This window comes from Panulirus ornatus, chromosome 7 (assembly GCF_036320965.1).
Source record: "Panulirus ornatus isolate Po-2019 chromosome 7, ASM3632096v1, whole genome shotgun sequence".
In the NCBI taxonomy this organism is placed as follows: domain Eukaryota; kingdom Metazoa; phylum Arthropoda; class Malacostraca; order Decapoda; family Palinuridae; genus Panulirus; species Panulirus ornatus.
The window spans coordinates 11,264,136-11,287,381 of NC_092230.1; the positions used below are offsets into that span (position 1 = coordinate 11,264,136).

The following is a 23,246-nucleotide window of genomic DNA, read 5'->3' on the forward strand; positions in this document are numbered from 1 at the left end:
TCACACACCCCTGCCGCAAACCTACATTCACTGAGAACCAATCACTTTCCTCTCTTCCTACACGTACACATGCCTTACATCCTCGATAAAAACTTTTCACTGCTTCTAACAACTTGCCTCCCACACCATATATTCTTAATACCTTCCACAGAGCATCTCTATCAACTCTATCATATGCCTTCTCCAGATCCATAAATGCTACATACAAATCCATTTGCTTTTCTAAGTATTTCTCACATACATTCTTCAAAGCAAACACCTGATCCACACATCCTCTACCACTTCTGAAACCGCACTGCTCTTCCCCAATCTGATGCTCTGTACATGCCTTCACCCTCTCAATCAATACCCTCCCATATAGTTTACCAGGAATACTCAACAAACTTATACCTCATATATATATATATATATATATATATATATATATATATATATATATATATATATATATATCTTTTTTTTTTCTTTCATACTATTTGCCATTTCCCGCGATAGCGAGGTAGCGTTAAGAACAGAGGACTAGGTCTTTGAGGGAATATCCTCACCTGGCCCTCTTCTCTGTTCCTTCTTTTGGGGAAAAAAAAGGAAAAAAAAAAAAAAAACGAGAGGGGAGGATTTCCAGCCTCCCGCTCCCTTCCCTTTTAGTCGCCTTCTACGACACGCAGGGAATACGTGGGAAGTATTCTTTCTCCCCTATCCCCAGGGAAATATTTATATATATATATATATATATATATATATATATATATATATATATATATATATATATATATATATATAGATATATATGGGAGCGGGGGGCTGGAAATCCTCCCCTCTCGTTTTTTTTTTTTTTTTTTTTTTTCATTTCTCCAAAAGAAGGAACAGAGAAGGGGGCCAGATGAGGATATTCCCTCCAAGGCCCAGTCCTCTGTTCTTAGCGCTACCTCGCTAACGCGGGAAATGGCGAATAGTATGAAAGAATATATATATATATATTTTTTTTTTTTTTTTTTTTGCTTTGTCGCTGTCTCCCGCGTTTGCGAGGTAGCGCAAGGAAACAGACGAAAGAAATGGCCCAACCCACCCCCATACACATGTATATACATACGTCCACACACGCAAATATACATACCTACACAGCTTTCCATGGTTTACCCCAGACGCTTCACATGCCTTGATTCAATCCACTGACAGCACGTCAACCCCGGTATACCACATCGCTCCAATTCACTCTATTCCTTGCCCTCCTTTCACCCTCCTGCATGTTCAGGCCCCGATCACACAAAATCTTTTTCACTCCATCTTTCCACCTCCAATTTGGTCTCCCTCTTCTCCTCGTTCCCTCCACCTCCGACACATATATCCTCTTGGTCAATCTTTCCTCACTCATTCTCTCCATGTGACCAAACCATTTCAAAACACCCTCTTCTGCTCTCTCAACCATGCTCTTTTTATTTCCACACATCTCTCTTACCCTTACGTTAATTACTCGATCAAACCACCTCACACCACACATTGTCCTCAAACATCTCATTTCCAGCACATCCATCCTCCTGCGCACAACTCTATCCATAGTCCACGCCTCGCAACCATACAACATTGTTGGAACAACTATTCCTTCAAACATACCCATTTTTGCTTTCCGAGATAATGTTCTCGACTTCCACACATTCTTCAAGGCTCCCAGAATTTTCGCCCCCTCCCCCACCCTATGATCCACTTCCGCTTCCATGTTTCCATCCGCTGCCAGATCCACTCCCAGATATCTAAAACACTTTACTTCCTCCAGTTTTTCTCCATTCAAACTCACCTCCCAATTGACTTGACCCTCAACCCTACTGTACCTGATAACCTTGCTCTTATTCACATTTACTCTTAACTTTCTTCTTTCACACACTTTACCAAACTCAGTCACCAGCTTCTGCAGTTTCTCACATGAATCAGCCACCAGCGCTGTATCATCAGCGAACAACAACTGACTCACTTCCCAAGCTCTCTCATCCCCAACAGACTTCATACTTGCCCCTCTTTCCAAAACTCTTGCATTCACCTCCCTAACAACCCCATCCATAAACAAATTAAACAACCATGGAGACATCACACACCCCTGCCGCAAACCTACATTCACTGAGAACCAATCACTTTCCTCTCTTCCTACACATACACATGCCTTACATCCTCGATAAAAACTTTTCACTGCTTCTAACAACTTGCCTCCCACACCATATATTCTTAATACCTTCCACAGAGCATCTCTATCAACTCTATCATATGCCTTCTCCAGATCCATAAATGCTACATACAAATCCATTTGCTTTTCTAAGTATTTCTCACATACATTCTTCAAAGCAAACACCTGATCCACACATCCTCAATTGGGAGGTGAGTTTGAATGGAGAAAAACTGGAGGAAGTGAAGTGTTTTAGATATCTGGGAGTGGATCTGGCAGCGGATGGAAACATGGAAGCGGAAGTGGATCATAGGGTGGGGGAGGGGGTGAAAATTCTGGGGGCCTTGAAGAATGTGTGGAAGTCGAGAACATTATCTCGGAAAGCAAAAATGGGTATGTTTGAAGGAATAGTGGTTCCAACAATGTTGTATGGTTGCGAGGCGTGGGCTATGGATAGAGTTGTGTGCAGGAGGATGGATGTGCTGGAAATGAGATGTTTGAGGACAATGTGTGGTGTGAGGTGGTTTGATCGAGTGAGTAACGTAAGGGTAAGAGAGATGTGTGGAAATAAAAAGAGCGTGGTTGAGAGAGCAGAAGAGGATGTTTTGAAATGGTTTGATCACATGGAGAGAATGAGTGAGGAAAGATTGACCAAGAGGATATATGTGTCGGAGGCGGAGGGAACGAGGAGAAGAGGGAGACCAAATTGGAGGTGGAAAGATGGAGTGAAAAAGATTTTGTGTGATCGGGGCCTGAACATGCAGGAGGGTGAAAGGAGGGCAAGGAATAGAGTGAATTGGAGCGATGTGGTATACCGGGGTTGACGTGCTGTCAGTGGATTGAATCAAGGCATGTGAAGCGTCTGGGGTAAACCATGGAAAGCTGTGTAGGTATGTATATTTGCGTGTGTGGACGTATGTATATACATGTGTATGGGGGTGGGTTGGGCCATTTCTTTCGTCTGTTTCCTTGCACTACCTCGCAAACGCGGGAGACAGCGACAAAGTATAAAAAAAATATATATATATATATATATATATATATATATATATATATATATATATATATATATATATTTATTTATTTTTTTTTTTTTAAACTATTTGACATTTCCCGCATTAGCGAGGTAGCGCCAAGAACAGAGGACTGGGCCTTTTTTTGAATATCCTCACCTGGCCCCCCTCTGTTCCTTCTTTTGGAAAATTTAAAAAAAAAACGAGAGGGGAGGAATTCCAGCCCCCCGCTCCCTCCCCTTTTAGTCGCCTTCTACGACACGCAGGGAATACGTGGGAAGTATTCTTAAACCCCTATCCCCAGGGATAATATATATATATATATATATATATATATATATATATATATATATATTTTTTTTTTTTCTTTTTTTTATACTTTGTCGCTGTCTCCCGCGTTTGCGGGGTAGCGCAAGGAAACAGACGAAAGAAATGGCCCAACCCCCCCCATACATATGTATATACATACGTCCACACACGCAAATATACATACCTACACAGCTTTCCATGGTTTACCCCAGACGCTTCACATGCCTTGATTCAATCCACTGACAGCACGTCAACCCCGGTATACCACATCGCTCCAATTCACTCTATTCCTTGCCCTCCTTTCACCCTCCTGCATGTTCAGGCCCCGATCACACAAAATCTTTTTCACTCCATCTTTCCACCTCCAATTTGGTCTCCCTCTTCTCCTTGCTCCCTCCACCTCCAACACATATATCCTCTTGGTCAATCTTTCCTCACTCATCCTCCATGTGCCCAAACCACTTCAAAATACCCTCTTCTGCTCTCTCAACCACGCTCTTTTTATTTCCACACATCTCTCTTACCCTTACGTTACTCACTCGATCAAACCACCTCACACCACACATTGTCCTCAAACATCTCATTTCCAGCACATCCATCCTCCTGCGCACAACTCTATCCATAGCCCACGCCTCGCAACCATACAACATTGTTGGAACCACTGTTCCTTCAAACATACCCATTTTTGCTTTCCGAGATAATGTTCTCGACTTCCACACATTCTTCAAGGCCCCCAGAATTTTCGCCCCCTCCCCCACCCTATGATCCACTTCCGCTTCCATGGTTCCATCCGCTGCCAGATCCACTCCCAGATATCTAAAACACTTTACTTCCTCCAGTTTTTCTCCATTCAAACTCACCTCCCAACTGACTTGACCCTCAACCCCACTGTACCTAATAACCTTGCTCTTATTCACATTTACTCTTAACTTTCTTCTTCCACACACTTTACCAAACTCAGTCACCAGCTTCTGCAGTTTCTCACATGAATCAGCCACCAGCGCTGTATCATCAGCGAACAACAACTGACTCACTTCCCAAGCTCTCTCATCCCCAACAGACTTCATACTTGCCCCTCTTTCCAAAACTCTTGCATTTACCTCCCTAACAACCCCATCCATAAACAAATTAAACAACCATGGAGACATCACACACCCCTGCCGCAAACCTACATTCACTGAGAACCAATCACTTTCCTCTCTTCCTACACGTACACATGCCTTACATCCTCGATAAAAACTTTTCACTGCTTCTAACAACTTTCCTCCCACACCATATATTCTTAATACCTTCCACAGAGCATCTCTATCAACTCTATCATATGCCTTCTCCAGATCCATAAATGCTACATACAAATCCATTTGCTTTTCTAAGTTTTTCTCACATACATTCTTCAAAGCAAACACCTGATCCACACATCCTCTACCACTTCTGAAACCACACTGCTCTTCCCCAATCTGATGCTCTGTACATGCCTTCACCCTCTCAATCAATACCCTCCCATATAATTTACCAGGAATACTCAACAAACTTATACCTCTGTAATTTGAGCACTCACTCTTATCCCCTTTGCCTTTGTACAGTGGCACTATGCACGCATTCCGCCAATCCTCAGGCACCTCACCATGAGTCATACATACATTAAATAACCTTACCAACCAGTCAACAATACAGTCACCCCCTTTTTTAATAAATTCCACTGCAATACCATCCAAACCTGCTGCCTTGCCGGCTTTCATCTTCCGCAAAGCTTTCACTACCTCTTCTCTGTTTACCAAATCATTTTCCCTAACCCTCTCACTTTGCACACCACCTCGACCAAAACACCCTATATCTGCCACTCTATCATCAAACACATTCAACAAACCTTCAAAATACTCACTCCATCTCCTTCTCACATCACCACTACTTGTTGTCACCTCCCCATTTGCGCCCTTCACTGAAGTTCCCATTTGCTCCCTTGTCTTACGCACTTTATTTACCTCCTTCCAGAACATCTTTTTATTCTCCCTAAAATTTAATGATACTTTCTCACCCCAACTCTCATTTGCCCTTTTTTTCACCTCTTGCACCTTTCTCTTGACCTCCTGTCTCTTTCTTTTATACATCACCCACTCAATTGCATTTTTTCCCTGCAAAAATCGTCCAAATGCCTCTCTCTTCTCTTTCACTAATACTCTTACTTCTTCATCCCACCACTCACTACCCTTTCTAATCAACCCACCTCCCACTCTTCTCATGCCACAAGCATCTTTTGCGCAATCCATCACTGATTCCCTAAATACATCCCATTCCTCCCCCACTCCCCTTTCTTCCATTGTTCTCATATTTTCCTCATAACTGTATAAATCAGTCACCATGTGTATCATACATATCATACACATACATTTTCATGATAACTAATGGGTTACTAAGGTGCATAATATATTTTCCAGCTATGATAGGATGCAGGTAATGACATATGGGTAACTGTTGGAAGTGGACATCAGGTAGGATTTCAGATGAGGGCATAAGGTATTAAAATGTCATATAATGAGCTCTGAGGGCATCATATGAATGATAAAACAGTGAAAGGTTTAAACTGCAGTATTCAGTGGCATTGTTTGTTGATGTGATATTTTACTTGATTTATTAAGTGTAATCAAGTGTAATTCCAATCAAATAGTTATTCATTTTTCACAGATACCGAGATGATTATCAACCTAAGGCTGTTAAATTTGCTGATGGGATATTGCCAGGAGAGGGCACATCTCCATCAGGAGGAGAGGAAATACATTCCCCACCTCCACCTGCTTTGACGCATAAAGAGAAGAGGCTACGGAAGAAACGCAAGGTCAAGGTCAAGATTATTAAATTGGTATGTTCAGATTGAAGTAGCAGTCATGAAATTGTGATAGGAAGTAATTGCCAAGTTGTCATACAGTGACCCTTTTTGTTTCCAAACTTTGCTGACTTGAATGTGTGAAGATAGCCAGTCTGGAAACCGAACATCCTGGCTTCCTGCACACACACACACACACACACACACACACACACACACACACACATATATATATATTTATTCATTTATTATACTTTGTCGCTGTCTCCTGCATTAGTGAGGTAGCACACGGAAACAGATGAAAGAATGGCCCAACCCCCACACATACACATGTACATACGTACACGTCCACACACGCACATATATATACCTATACATCTCAACGTATACATATATATACACACACAGACATATACATATATACACATGTACATAATTCGTACTTGCTGCCCGTATTCATTCCCATCGCCACTCCGCCACACATGAAATGAGAACCCCCTACCCCCGCATGTGCACAAGGTAGCACTAGGAAAAGACAACAAAGGCCACATTCTTTCACACGCAATCTCTAGCTGTCATGTAATAATGCACCGAAACCACAGCTCCCTTTCCATATCCAGGCCCCACAGAACTTTCCATGGTTTACTCCAGACGCTTCACATGCCCTGGTTCAATCCATTGACAGCACGTTGACCCCAGTATAACACGTTGTTCCAATTCACTCTATTCCTTGCATGCCTTTCACCCTCCTGCATGTTTAGGCCTCAATCACTCAAAATCTTTTTCACTCCATCTTTCCACCTCCAATTTAGTCTCCCACTTCCCAGAACTTATGCCCCCTCCCCCACCCTATGACTAACTTCCGCTTCCATGGTTCCATCCGCTGCCAAATCCACTCCCAGATATCTAAAACACTTCACTTCCTCCAGTTTTTCTCCATTCAAACTTACCTCCCAATTGACTTTTCCCTCAACCCTACTGTACCTAATAACCTTGCTCTTATTCACGTTTACTCTCAGCTTTCTTCTTTCACATACTTTACCAAACTCAGTCACCAGTTTTTGCAGTTTCTCACACGAATCAGCCACCAGCACTGTATCATCAGCAAACAACAACTGACTCACTTCCCAAGCTCTCTCATCCACAACAGACTGCATACGTGCCCCTCTCTCCAAAACTCTTGCATTCACCTCTCAAACAACCCCATCCATAAACAAATTAAACAACCATGGAGACATCACGCACCCCTTCAGCAAACTGACATTCACTGAGAACCAATCACTTTCCTCTCTTCCTACTCGTACACATGCCTTACGTCCTCGATAAAAACTTTCCACTACTTCTAACAACTTGCCTCCCACACCATATATTCTTAATACCTTCCACAGAACATCTCTATCAGCTCCATCATATGCCTTCTCCAGATCCATAAATGCTACATACAAATCTATTTCCTTTTCTAAGTATTTCTCACATACATTCTTCAAAGCAAACACCTGATCCACACATCCTCTACCACTTCTGAAACCACACTGCTCTTCCCCAATCTGATGCTCTGTACATGCCTTCACCCTCTCAATCAATACCCTCCCATATAATTTCCCAGGAATACTCAACAAACTTATACCTCTGTAATTTGAGCACTCACTTTTATCCCCTTTGCCTTTGTACAATGGCACTATGCAAGCATTCCGCCAATCCTCAGGCACCTCACCATGAGTTATACATGCATTCAATAACCTTACAAACCAGTCAACAAGACAGTCACCCCCATTTTTAATAGATTCCACCATCCAAACCTGCTGCCTTGCCAGCTTTCATCTTCCATAAAGCTTTTACTACCTCTTCTCTTTTTACCAAATCATTCTCCCTAACCCTCTCACTTTGCACACCACTTTGACCAAAACACCCTATATCTGCTACTCTATCATCAAACACATTCAACAAACCTTCAAAATATTCACTCTATCTCCTTCTCACATCACCACTACTTGTTATCACCTCCCCATTATCCCCCTTCACTGGTGTTCCCATTTGTTCCCTTGTCTTATGCACTTTATTTACCTCCTTCCAAAACATCTTTTTATTCTCTCTAAAATTTAATGATACTCTATCCAGCTCTCATTTGCCCTCTTTTTCACCTCTTGCACCTTTCTCGTGACCTCCTGCCTCTTTCTTTTATACATCTCCCACTCATTTGCATTTTTCCTTCAAAAATCATCCAAATGTCTCTCTCTTCCCTTTCACTAATAATCTTACTTCTTCATCCCACCACTCACTACCCTTTCTAATCTGCCCACCTCTCATGGTTCTCATGTCACAAGCATCTTTTGTGCAATCCATCATTACTTCCCTAAATACATCCCATTCCTCCCCCACTCCCCTTATGTCCTTTGTTCTCACCTTTTTCCATTCTGTACTCAGTCTCTCCTGGTACTTCCTCACACAAGTCTCCTTCCCAAGCTCACTTACTCTCACCACTCTCTTCACCCCAACATTCTCTCTTCTTTTCTGAAAACCTCTACAAATCTTCACCTTAGCCTCCACAAGCTAATGCTCAGACATCCCTCCAGTTGCACCTCTCATCCACATTAACATCCAAAAGTCTCTCTCACGTGCCTGTCAATTAACACGTAAGCCAATAACACTCTTTAGCCATCTCTCTTACTTACATACGTATACTTAGGTATATGTCTGTTTTTAAACTAGGTGTTCCCAATCATCAGTCCTTTTTCAGTGCACAAATTTATAAGCTCTTCACCATTTCCATTTACAACACTGAACACCCATGTACTCCAATTATTCCCTCAACTGCCAAATTATTCACCTTTGCATTCAATTCACCCATCACGATTTATTTATTTATTTTGCTTTGTCGCTGTCTCCCGCGTTAGCGAGGTAGCACAAGGAAACAGACGAAAGAATGGCCCAACCCACCCACATACACATGTATATACATACACGTCCACACACGCAAATATGCATACCTATACATCTCAACGTATACATATATATACACGCACAGACATATACATATATACACATGTACATAATTCATAGCCTGCCTTTATTCCTTCCCATCGCCACCTTCGCCACAATGAAATAACAACCTCCTCCCCCCTCATGTGTGCGACGTAGCACTAGGAAAAGACAACAAAGGCCACATTCGTTCACACTCAGTCTCTAGCTTGTCATGTAATAACGCACCGAAACCACAGCTCCCTTTCCACATGCAGGCCCCACACAACTTTCCATGGTTTACCCCAGACGCTTCACATGCCCTGGTTCAATCCATTGACAGCACGTCAACCCCGGTATACCACATCGTTTCAATTCACTCTATTCCTTGCACGCCTTTCAGCCTCCTGTATGTTCAGGCCCCGATCACAGAAAATCTTTTTCACTCCATCTTTCCACCTCCATTTTGGTCTCCCACTTCTCCTCGTTCCCTCCACCTCTGACACATATATCCTCTTTGTCAATCTTTTCTCACTCATTCTCTCCATGTGACCAAACCATTTCAAAACACCCTCTTGTGCTCTCTCAACCACACTCTTTTTACTACCACGCATCTCTCTTACCCAATCATTACTTACTCGATCAAACCACCTCACACCACATATTGTCTTCAAACCTCTCATTTCCAGCACATCCACCCTCCTCCGCACAACTCTATCCATATCCCACACCTCGCAACCATACAACATTGTTGGAACCACTATTCTTTCAAACATACCCATTTGTGCTCTCCAAGATAATGTCCTTGACTTCCACACATTCTTCAAGGCTCCCAGAGTTAATGCCCCATCCCTATGATTCACGTCTGCTTCCATGGTTCCATCCGCTGCCAAATCCACTCCCAGATATCTAAAACACTTCACTTCCTCCAGTTTTTCTCCATTCAAACTTACCTCCCAATTGACTTTTCCCTCAACCCTACTGTACCTAATAACCTTGCTCTTATTCACGTTTACTCTCAGCTTTCTTCTTTCACATACTTTACCAAACTCAGTCACCAGTTTTTGCAGTTTCTCACACGAATCAGCCACCAGCACTGTATCATCAGCAAACAACAACTGACTCACTTCCCAAGCTCTCTCATCCACAACAGACTGCATACGTGCCCCTCTCTCCAAAACTCTTGCATTCACCTCTCAAACAACCCCATCCATAAACAAATTAAACAACCATGGAGACATCACGCACCCCTTCAGCAAACTGACATTCACTGAGAACCAATCACTTTCCTCTCTTCCTACTCGTACACATGCCTTACGTCCTCGATAAAAACTTTCCACTACTTCTAACAACTTGCCTCCCACACCATATATTCTTAATACCTTCCACAGAACATCTCTATCAGCTCCATCATATGCCTTCTCCAGATCCATAAATGCTACATACAAATCTATTTCCTTTTCTAAGTATTTCTCACATACATTCTTCAAAGCAAACACCTGATCCACACATCCTCTACCACTTCTGAAACCACACTGCTCTTCCCCAATCTGATGCTCTGTACATGCCTTCACCCTCTCAATCAATACCCTCCCATATAATTTCCCAGGAATACTCAACAAACTTATACCTCTGTAATTTGAGCACTCACTTTTATCCCCTTTGCCTTTGTACAATGGCACTATGCAAGCATTCCGCCAATCCTCAGGCACCTCACCATGAGTTATACATGCATTCAATAACCTTACAAACCAGTCAACAAGACAGTCACCCCCATTTTTAATAGATTCCACCATCCAAACCTGCTGCCTTGCCAGCTTTCATCTTCCATAAAGCTTTTACTACCTCTTCTCTTTTTACCAAATCATTCTCCCTAACCCTCTCACTTTGCACACCACTTTGACCAAAACACCCTATATCTGCTACTCTATCATCAAACACATTCAACAAACCTTCAAAATATTCACTCTATCTCCTTCTCACATCACCACTACTTGTTATCACCTCCCCATTATCCCCCTTCACTGGTGTTCCCATTTGTTCCCTTGTCTTATGCACTTTATTTACCTCCTTCCAAAACATCTTTTTATTCTCTCTAAAATTTAATGATACTCTATCCAGCTCTCATTTGCCCTCTTTTTCACCTCTTGCACCTTTCTCGTGACCTCCTGCCTCTTTCTTTTATACATCTCCCACTCATTTGCATTTTTCCTTCAAAAATCATCCAAATGTCTCTCTCTTCCCTTTCACTAATAATCTTACTTCTTCATCCCACCACTCACTACCCTTTCTAATCTGCCCACCTCTCATGGTTCTCATGTCACAAGCATCTTTTGTGCAATCCATCATTACTTCCCTAAATACATCCCATTCCTCCCCCACTCCCCTTATGTCCTTTGTTCTCACCTTTTTCCATTCTGTACTCAGTCTCTCCTGGTACTTCCTCACACAAGTCTCCTTCCCAAGCTCACTTACTCTCACCACTCTCTTCACCCCAACATTCTCTCTTCTTTTCTGAAAACCTCTACAAATCTTCACCTTAGCCTCCACAAGCTAATGCTCAGACATCCCTCCAGTTGCACCTCTCACCACATTAACATCCAAAAGTCTCTCTCACGTGCCTGTCAATTAACACGTAAGCCAATAACACTCTTTAGCCATCTCTCTTACTTACATACGTATACTTAGGTATATGTCTGTTTTTAAACTAGGTGTTCCCAATCATCAGTCCTTTTTCAGTGCACAAATTTATAAGCTCTTCACCATTTCCATTTACAACACTGAACACCCCATGTACTCCAATTATTCCCTCAACTGCCAAATTATTCACCTTTGCATTCAATTCACCCATCACGATTTATTTATTTATTTTGCTTTGTCGCTGTCTCCCGCGTTAGCGAGGTAGCACAAGGAAACAGACGAAAGAATGGCCCAACCCACCCACATACACATGTATATACATACACGTCCACACACGCAAATATGCATACCTGTACATCTCAACGTATACATATATATACACGCACAGACATATACATATATACACATGTACATAATTCATAGCCTGCCTTTATTCCTTCCCATCGCCACCTCGCCACAATGAAATAACAACCTCCTCCCCCCTCATGTGTGCGACGTAGCACTAGGAAAAGACAACAAAGGCCACATTCGTTCACACTCAGTCTCTAGCTGTCATGTAATAACGCACCGAAACCACAGCTCCCTTTCCACATGCAGGCCCCACACAACTTTCCATGGTTTACCCCAGACGCTTCACATGCCCTGGTTCAATCCATTGACAGCACGTCAACCCCGGTATACCACATCGTTTCAATTCACTCTATTCCTTGCACGCCTTTCAGCCTCCTGTATGTTCAGGCCCCGATCACAGAAAATCTTTTTCACTCCATCTTTCCACCTCCATTTTGGTCTCCCACTTCTCCTCGTTCCCTCCACCTCTGACACATATATCCTCTTTGTCAATCTTTTCTCACTCATTCTCTCCATGTGACCAAACCATTTCAAAACACCCTCTTGTGCTCTCTCAACCACACTCTTTTTACTACCACGCATCTCTCTTACCCAATCATTACTTACTCGATCAAACCACCTCACACCACATATTGTCTTCAAACCTCTCATTTCCAGCACATCCACCCTCCTCCGCACAACTCTATCCATATCCCACACCTCGCAACCATACAACATTGTTGGAACCACTATTCTTTCAAACATACCCATTTGTGCTCTCCAAGATAATGTCCTTGACTTCCACACATTCTTCAAGGCTCCCAGAGTTAATGCCCCATCCCTATGATTCACGTCTGCTTCCATGGTTCCATCCGTTGCCAAATCCTCTCCCAGATATCTAAAACACTTCACTTCCTCCAGTTTTTCTCCATTCAAACTTACCTCCCATTTGACTTGACCCTCAACCCTACTGTCCCTAATAACCTTGCTCTTATTCAGATTTCCTCTTAACTTTCTTCTTTCACGCACTCTACCAAACTCAGTCGCCACCTTCTGCAGTTTCTCACACGAATCAGCCACCAGCGCTGTATCATCAGCGAACAACAACTGACTCACCTCCCAAGCTCTCTCATCCACAACAGACTGCATACTTGGCCCTCTTTGCAAAACTCTTGCATTCACCTCCCTAACAACCCCATCCATAAACAAATTAAACAACCATGGAGACATTACACATTCCTGCCACAAACCAACATTGAGAACCAATCACTTTCCTCTCTTCCTACACTTACACTTGCCTTACATCCTTGATAAAAACTCTTCACGGCTTCTAACAACTTGCCTCCCACACCATATATTCTTAATACCTTCCACAGAGCATCTCTGTCAACTCTGTCATATGCCATCTCTAGATCCATAAATGCGACATAGAAATCCATTTGCTTTTCTAAGTATTTCTCACATACATTCTTCAAAGCAAACACCTGATCCACACATCCTCTACCACTTCTGAAACCACACTGCTCTTCCCCAATCTGATGCTCTGTACATGCCTTCACCCTCTCAATCAATACCCTCCCATATGATTTCCCAGGAATACTCAACAAACTTATACCTCTGTAATTTGAGCACTCACTTTTATCCCCTTTGCCTTTGTACAATGGCACTATGCAAGCATTCCGCCAATCCTCAAGCACCTCACCATGAGTCATACATACATTGAATAACCTTACCAACCAGTCAACAATACAGTCACCCCCTTTTTTAATAAATTCCCCTGCAATACCATCCAAACCCGCTGCCTTGCCAGCTTTCATCTTCCGCAAAGTTTTTACTACCTCTTCTCTGTTTACCAAATCATTCTCCCTAACCCTCTCACTTTGCACACCACCCCTACCATAACAACCTATATTTGCCACTCTTATCATCAAACACATTCAACAAACCTTCAAAATACTCACTCCATCTCCTTCTCACATCACCACTACTTGTTATCACCTCCCCATTAGCCCCTTCACTGAAGTTCCCATTTGTTCCCTTGTCTTACGCACTTTATTTACCTCTTCCAATTCATCTTTTTACTCTCCCTAAAAGTTAATGATACTCTCTCACCCCAACTCATTTGCCCTCTTTTTCACCTCTTGCACCTTTCTCTTGACCTCCTTATTCTTTCCTTTGTACATCTCCCACTCATTTGCATTATTTCCCTGCAAAAATCGTTCAAATGCCTCTCTCTTCTCATTCACTAATAATCTTACTTCTTCATCCCACCACTCACTACCCTTTCTAATCTGCCCACCTCCCACACTTCTCATACCACAAGCATCTTTTACGCACGCCATCACTGCTTCCCTAAATACATCCCATTCCTCCCCCACTCCCCTTACCTCCTTTGTTCTCACCTTTTTCCATTCTTTACTCAGTCTCTCCTGGTACTTCCTCACACAAGTCTCCTTCCCAAGCTCACTTACTGTCACCACTCTTTTCACCCCAACATTCTCTCTTCTTTTCTGAAAACCTCTACAAATCTTCACCTTTGCATCCACAAGATAATGATCAGACATCTCTCCACTTGCACCTTTCAGCACATTAACATCCAAAAGTCTCTCTTTTGCGCGCCTATCAATTAACACGTAATCCAATAATGCTTTCTGGCCATCTCTCATACTTACATATGTATACTTATAAATATCTCTCTTTTTAAACCAGGTATTCCCATAGATTCATATACACATATATATATATACCTACATGCCCATGCACATATATATACATATTCATATCAGCATATGCATACACACACACACAGACTTATACATATATACACATGTACATGTTAGTACTTGCTTGCCTTCATCCGTTCCTGTCACCACCCTGCCACACTGGAAATAGTGTCACTACCCCCTGCTTCAGCAAGGTAGCGCCTGGAAAACAGACAAAAAAGGAAACATTTGCTCACACACAGTCTCTAGCTGTCATGTTTAATGAAGCAAAACCACAGCTCCCTATCCACATCCAGGCCCCAAATGCTTCACATGCCTTAGTTCAGTCCACTGACAGCACATTGACCCCAGTATACCACATCGTTCCAATTCACTCAATTCCTTGCATGCCTCTTACCCTCTTGTATATTCAAGCCCCGATCGCTTAAAATCTTTTTCAGTCCATCCTTTCACCTCTAGTTTGGTCTCGCTCTTCTCCTTGTTCCCTTCAACTCTGACACAAATATCCTCTTTGTCAATCTTTCCTCACTCATTATCTCCATATGTCCACACCATTTAAACACACCCTCTTCTGCACTCTCGACCACACTCTTTTTTATTTCCATACATCTCTCTTACCCTTTCATTACTTACTCGATCAAACCACCTCACACCACATATTGTCCTCAAACATTTTATTTCCACCACATCCACCCTCCTCCATACAACCCTATCTATAGTCCATTACTTCTCAACTATATAACATTGTTGGAACTACTATTCCTTCAAACATACCCATTTTTGCTCTCCAAGATAATGTTCTCTCCTTCCACACATCCTTCACCGCATCCAGAACCTTCACCCCCTTCCCCAGCCTGTGACTCACTTCTGCTTCCATGGTTCCATCTTCTGGTAAGTCCAATCCCAGATATCTGAAACACTTCACTTCCTCCAATTTTTCTCCTTTCAAACTTACATCCCAATTGTCAGGTCCCTCAACCCTACTGAACCTAATAATCTTGCTCTTATTCACATTTACTCTCCACTTTATCCTTTCACACAGTTTTCCAAACTCAGTCACCTTTATGGATATGGAGAAGGCATATGACAGGGTTGATAGAGGTGCTGTGTGGAAGGCTTTAAGAGTATATGGTGTTGGAGGAAAAGTTGTTTGAAGCATTGAAAGGTTTTTACCAAGGATGTAAGGTATGTGTACGAGCAGGAAGAGAGGAGAGTGATTGGTTTCCAGTGAATGGTGGTTTGCAGCAGGGGTGTGTGATGTCCGCATGATTGTTTAATTTATTTATGGATAGGGTGGTTAGGGAGGTAAATGGAAGAGTTTTGGAGTGGGGCGAGTATGCAGTGTGTTGTGGATAAGAGGGCCTGGGAAGTGAGTCAGTTGCTATTCGCTGATGATATAGCTCTAGTGTCTGATTCAGGTGAGAAACTGCAGAGATTGGTAACTCAGTTTTGAAAGGTGTGTGAAAGGAGAAAGTTGAGAATAAATGTGAATAAGAGCAAGGTTATTGGGTTCCATAGGGTTGAGAGACAAGTTAATTGGAATGTAAGTTTGAATAGAGAAAAATTGAATTTAAGTTTGAATGGAGAAAAATTGGAGGAAGTGGTGTTTTAGATATCTTAGAGTGGACGTAGCAGTGGATGGAACTATGGAAGTGGAAATGACTCACGGGGTTGGGGAGGGGGCAAAGGTTCTGGGAGCAATGAAGAATATGTGGAAGGAGAGAATGTTATCTTGGAGAGCAAAAATGGGTATGTTTGCAGGAATATTGGCTCCAACAATATTATATGGTTGCAAGGCATGGGCTATAGATAGGGTTGTACAGAGGAGAGAGGATGTGCGGGAAAGATGTTTGAGGACAATATGTGGTGTGAGGTGGTTTGATGGAGTAAGTAAGGAAAGGGTAAGAGAGATGTATTTATTAATTAATTTATTATACTTTGTCGCTGTCTCCCATGTTAGCAAGGTAGTGCAAGGAAACAGACGAAAGAATGGCCCAACCCACCCACATACACGTGTATACACATACATGCCCACACACACATATATACATACATATATACATACAGAAAAGAAGAGTGAATGTTGGGGTGAAGAGGGTGGTGAGAGTAAGTGAGCTTGGGAAGGAGACCTGTGTGAGGAAGTACCAGGAGAGACTGAGTACAGAATGGAAAAAGGTGAGAACAATGGAAGTAAGGGGAGTGGGGGAGGAATGGGATGTATTTAGGGAATCAGTGATGGATTGCGCAAAAGATGCTTGTGGCATGAGAAGAGTGGGAGGTGGGTTGATTAGAAAGGATAGTGAGTGGTGGGATGAAGAAGTAAGAGTATTAGTGAAAGAGAAGAGAGAGGCATTTGGACGATTTTTGCAGGGAAAAAATGCAATTGAGTGGGTGATGTATAAAAGAAAGAGACAGGAGGTCAAGAGAAAGGTGCAAGAGGTGAAAAAAAGGGCAAATGAGAGTTGGGGTGAGAGAGTATCATTAAATTTTAGGGAGAATAAAAAGATGTTCTGGAAGGAGGTAAATAAAGTGCGTAAGACAAGGGGGCAAATGGGAACTTCAGTGAAGGGCGCAAATGGGGAGGTGATAACAAGTAGTGGTGATGTGAGAAGGAGATGGAGTGAGTATTTTGAAGGTTTGTTGAATGTGTTTGATGATAGAGTGGCAGATATAGGGTGTTTTGGTCGAGGTGGTGTGCAAAGTGAGAGGGTTAGGGAAAATGATTTTGTAAACAGAGAAGAGGTAGTGAAAGCTTTGCGGAAGATGAAAGCCGGCAAGGCAGCAGGTTTGGATGGTATTGCAGTGGTATTTATTAAAAAAGGGGGTGACTGTATTGTTGACTGGTTGGTAAGGTTATTTAATGTATGTATGACTCATGGTGAGGTGCCTGAGGATTGGCGGAATGCATGCATAGTGCCATTGTACAAAGGCAAAGGGGATAAGAGTGAGTGCTCAAATTGCAGAGGTATAAGTTTGTTGAGTATTCCTGGTAAATTATATGGGAGGGTATTGATTGAGAGGGTGAAGGCATGTACAGAGCATCAGATTGGGGAAGAGCAGTGTGGTTTCAGAAGTGGTAGAGGATGTGTGGATCAGGTGTTTGCTTTGAAGAATGTATGTGAGAAATACTTAGAAAAGCAAATGGATTTGTATGTAGCATTTATGGATCTGGAGAAGGCATATGATAGAGTTGATAGAGATGCTCTGTGGAAGGTATTAAGAATATATGGTGTGGGAGGAAAGTTGTTAGAAGCAGTGAAAAGTTTTTATCGAGGATGTAAGGCATGTGTACGTGTAGGAAGAGAGGAAAGTGATTGGTTCTCAGTGAATGTAGGTTTGCGGCAGGGGTGTGTGATGTCTCCATGGTTGTTTAATTTGTTTATGGATGGGGTTGTTAGGGAGGTAAATGCAAGAGTTTTGGAAAGAGGGGCAAGTATGAAGTCTGTTGGGGATGAGAGAGCTTGGGAAGTGAGTCAGTTGTTGTTCGCTGATGATACAGCGCTGGTGGCTGATTCATGTGAGAAACTGCAGAAGCTGGTGACTGAGTTTGGTAAAGTGTGTGGAAGAAGAAAGTTAAGAGTAAATGTGAATAAGAGCAAGGTTATTAGGTACAGTAGGGTTGAGGGTCAAGTCAATTGGGAGGTGAGTTTGAATGGAGAAAAACTGGAGGAAGTGAAGTGTTTTAGATATCTGGGAGTGGATCTGGCAGCGGATGGAACCATGGAAGCGGAAGTGGATCATAGGGTGGGGGAGGGGGCGAAAATTCTGGGGGCCTTGAAGAATGTGTGGAAGTCGAGAACATTATCTCGGAAAGCAAAAATGGGTATGTTTGAAGGAATAGTGGTTCCAACAATGTTGTATGGGTGCGAGGCGTGGGCTATGGATAGAGTTGTGCGCAGGAGGATGGATGTGCTGGAAATGAGATGTTTGAGGACAATGTGTGGTGTGAGGTGGTTTGATCGAGTGAGTAACGTAAGGGCAAGAGAGATGTGTGGAAATAAAAAGAGTGTGGTTGAGAGAGCAGAAGAGGGTGTTTTGAAGTGGTTTGGGCACATGGAGAGAATGAGTGAGGAAAGATTGACCAAGAGGATATATGTGTCGGAAGTGGAGGGAATGAGGAGAAGAGGGAGACCAAATTGGAGGTGGAAAGATGGAGTGAAAAAGATTTTGTGTGATCGGGGCCTGAACATGCAGGAGGGTGAAAGGAGGGCAAGGAATAGAGTGAATTGGAGCGATGTGGTATACCGGGGTTGATGTGCTGTCAGTGGATTGAATCAAGGCATGTGAAGCGTCTGGGGTAAACCATGGAAAGCTGTGTAGGTATGTATATTTGCGTGTGTGGACGTATGTATATACATGTGTATGGGGGGGGTTGGGCCATTTCTTTCGTCTGTTTCCTTGCGCTACCTCGCAAACGCGGGAGACAGCGACAAAGTATAATAAAAATATAAAAAAATACATATTTCAGTGTATACATACATGTACATACACAGACAAATACATATATACACATGTACATCTTCATACTTGCTGCCCTCCGCTATTCCCGTCGCCACCCTGCCACACATGAAATGGCACCCCCCTCCCCCCGCGCATGCATGAGGTAGCGCTAGGAAAAGACAACAAAGGCTGCATTCATTCACACTCAATCTCTAGCTGTCATGTGTAATGCACCGAAACCACAGCTCCCTTTCCACATCCAGGCCCCACAAAACTTTCCATGGTTTACCCCAGACACTTCACATGCCTTGGTTCAATCCATTGACAGCACGTCGACCCTGGTATACCACATCATTTCCAATTCACTCAATTCCTTGCAATCCTTTCACCCTCCTGCATGTTCAGGCCCCAATCAGTCAAAATCTTTTTCACTCCATCCTTCCACCTTCAATTTGGTCTCCCACTTCTCGTTCCCTCCACCTCTGACACATATATCTGCTTTGTCAATCTTTCCTCACACGTTCTCTCCATGTGACCAAACCATTTCAATACACCCTCTGCTCTCTCAACTACACTCTTTTTATTACCACACATCTCTCTTACCTTTCACTACTTACTCCATCAAACCACCTCACACTATATATTGTCCTCAAACATCTCATTTCCAGCACATTCACCCTCCTCCACACAACCCTATCTATAGCCCTTGCCTATCAACCATATAACATTATTGGAACCACTAATCCTTCAAACATACCCATTTTTGCTTTCTAAGATAATGTTCTTGCCTTCCTCACATTCTTCAATGCTCTCAGAACCTTCTACCCCCCACCCTGTGACTCACTTCCGATTCCTTGGTTCCTTCCGCTGTTAAATCCACTCCCAGATATCTAAAACACTTCACTACCTCCAGTTTTTCTCCAGTAGAAATTATCTCCCAATTGACTTGTCCCTCAACCCTACTGTACCTTGCTTTTATTCACATTTACTCTTAGCTTTCTTCTTTCACACAATTTACCAAACTCATTCACCAGCTTCTGCAGTTTCTCACCTGAATCAGCCACCAGCGCTGTATCATCAGCGAACAACAACTGACTCACTTCCCAAGCCCTTTCATCCACAACAGACTGTATACTTGCCCCTCTCTCAAAAACTCTTGCATTCACCTCCCAAACCACCCCATCCATAAACAAATTAAACAACCATGGAGACATCACGCACCCCTGCCACAAACTGACATTCACTGGGAACCAATCACTCTCCACTCTTCCTACTCAAGCACATGAGAGAGCAGAAGAAGGTGTGTTGAAATGGTTTGGTCATATGGAAAGAATTAGTGAGGAAAGATTTACAAAGAGGATGTATGTGTCAGGGGTAAAGGGAACCAGGAGAAGTGGGAGACCAAATTGGAGGTGGAAGGATGAATTGAAAAAGGTTTTGAGCGATTGGGGCCTGAACATACAGGCGGGTGAGAGGTGTGCAAGGAAAAAAGTCTGGGGTAAGCCACGTCAGTGAGGTAGTGCCAGGAAACAGATGAAGAATGTTCCATCCACTCATATACACATATGTATACATAAATGCCCGCACATGCACATATACATACATATACATATCAACATATACATATATACACATACACAGACATATGTGTATATACACATGTACATATTCATACTTGCTTGCCTTTATCCATTCGTGGCGCTACCTCAACCCACAGGAAACAGCATCACTGCCCCCTGTTTCACTGAGGTAGTGCCAGTTAAACAGACAAAAAAGGCCTCATTCATTCACACTCAGTCTCTAGCTGTCATGTGTATATTCCCAGCACCACCCCGCCCCACAGGGACCAGCAGCACCACTCCCTGCATCAGTAAGGTAGTGCTAGGAAACAGACGAAGAAAGACCACATCTGCTCATACTCACTCTTTAGCTGTCTTGTGTAATGTACCAAAACCTTAGACCTTTCCATAGTTTACCCCAGACATTGACCCCTGTATTCCAAAGTGTTCCAATTCATGTTCTTGCTCATATAGAATGAAAATAATGATCAGTTGCATCAAAGCTACAGTCATCAGCTAATCCCATGAGGGCAGCTTAATGGGAAAATCTGGAGGTGTTGTTGAAGGCATGGCCACATGTTCTCGTTTATTCCTTCATCACTTGTAGTGGTTTATTCTTTTCCTTTAACAGTAAAATATTGATGTATAAAGAGTGTATTTTGATTTTTTTTTAGTCATGTATTTTACAGTGATTTTGAGTACTTGTTTGCCATTTATTGTGAAGCAAGGTAATGCCAGGAATAGATACAGAATGGCCTTATTTGCTAACATCCACTCTTTGGGTAATATGTATGATGTGCCAAAACCAGAACACCCCTATCCACATCCAAACCACACAGGTCTTTCTGTGAGTTTCCTCGACTGCTTCATATGCGTTGGTTCAACCCACTGATAACATATCACATTCTGTGTTCCTTATAGCTCCATTTCACTCCATCTCATGTATGCCTCACACCCTTTTGCATATTCAGGCCCTGGTTGCTCAGAGCAACTTTCACTCCATTCTTCCATCCCCAATTTGGTATCCCCTCTCCTTGTTCCCTCCACTTCTGGTATGTATACACTCTTACCAAGTTTCTTCTCATCTTGTTCATATGTCCAAGCCATTTCAGCACACCCTTCTCAGCTCTGTCAACCATACCTACAGTGCACTTTTCTTACTGCCGTACTTCACTCTTACCCTGTCTTTTGTCATTCGATCAGTCCACCTCACACCACATATTGTCCTCAAGCAATACGTTTTCAATTGATCCACTGTCTTCTATACTTTTTTCATTAAGGACCCATACCTTGGTCCCATACATCATAACGATGGAAGAGCAGAATAATTGAAGATTTTATCCCACAACTACTGGTAAAATGAATCTATGATTATATCCCAGTAGAAGCAAGTTTTGCTTTTTGTACACTGTAATTGGGTGGAAACATTATGTTCACTTCCGGGGTAAGTGTGTCCATTTCAGTATGTATCTTAATTGTATTTTAAGTACGAAAGAAGCCAAAGCACAGGGAAGTTTCAGCAGAGTAGGTAGAGCCATCACTTTATGTTAAATTAGTTTTTTTGTTAGTTTCCTTAAGGGTAAATTCTTGTTCAGTAAAACACACACACACACACACACACACGGGGACAGACGTGGTTTGTTTCAGTGATTCCTACAACAGATTGTTAGGACAATAGATCTCCAAGAATGTAACCCTGTCATTATACTAGGGCCAAGTATATTTATGCCACTTCTTTACACCCCTCTCTCCCACCCCCCTCTTCTAGTCTTTGCTTCTCCTTTATTTAACTGAGAATTATCCCTTCTCTTTTTGTGTAATCTTTATTGCGAAGTGAATGTCTACATATATCTTTCATATGCTGTAGTTTAGACTGAATTATAATGAAGTGAACTGATTATGAAATTAATTATTGCATAAATTTCATTTTATGCCTCTTTGAACAGTCTCAGATTAGTATATAAATGTTATGTCTCCACAGTACAATAGAGATGACAATGATGACTCGCCTCCACCTCCACCTGGTTCACCACCACCTTTAGCAGCCCTCAAACTTTATCCTGGATACACCCACTACAGCTCTACTGCACCAGGAACAGCTGTGATATATACTCAACAACCACCTCAGACATATGGTTTGTTCCCAGTTTAATATGTATGCATGATTTGTTTCTTAGTCTTCCCTTTTAACCTGATTTATTTACTGAATAGAAGTAATTACAAGCTGAATATGTTTGCTATACATCCAGAACCTGATGTTTTACCATAAACAGGTGGAATGTGATAGATAAAATTTCTAAC

General features: G+C 42.4%; 1 protein-coding gene across 2 annotated transcripts in view; it reads left to right on the forward strand.

The window, feature by feature from the left end:
- Nucleotides 1-23,246, forward strand: part of LOC139749413 (uncharacterized) — a 172,338-nt gene that overhangs the window by 121,471 nt on the left and 27,621 nt on the right. For both annotated transcript variants that reach the window (XM_071663249.1, XM_071663248.1), the window contains exons 4-5: nt 6,157-6,331; nt 22,927-23,080. In XM_071663249.1, the coding sequence (XP_071519350.1) occupies nt 6,157-6,331; nt 22,927-23,080 (329 nt within the window). The remainder of the gene's footprint in view (nt 1-6,156; nt 6,332-22,926; nt 23,081-23,246) is intronic.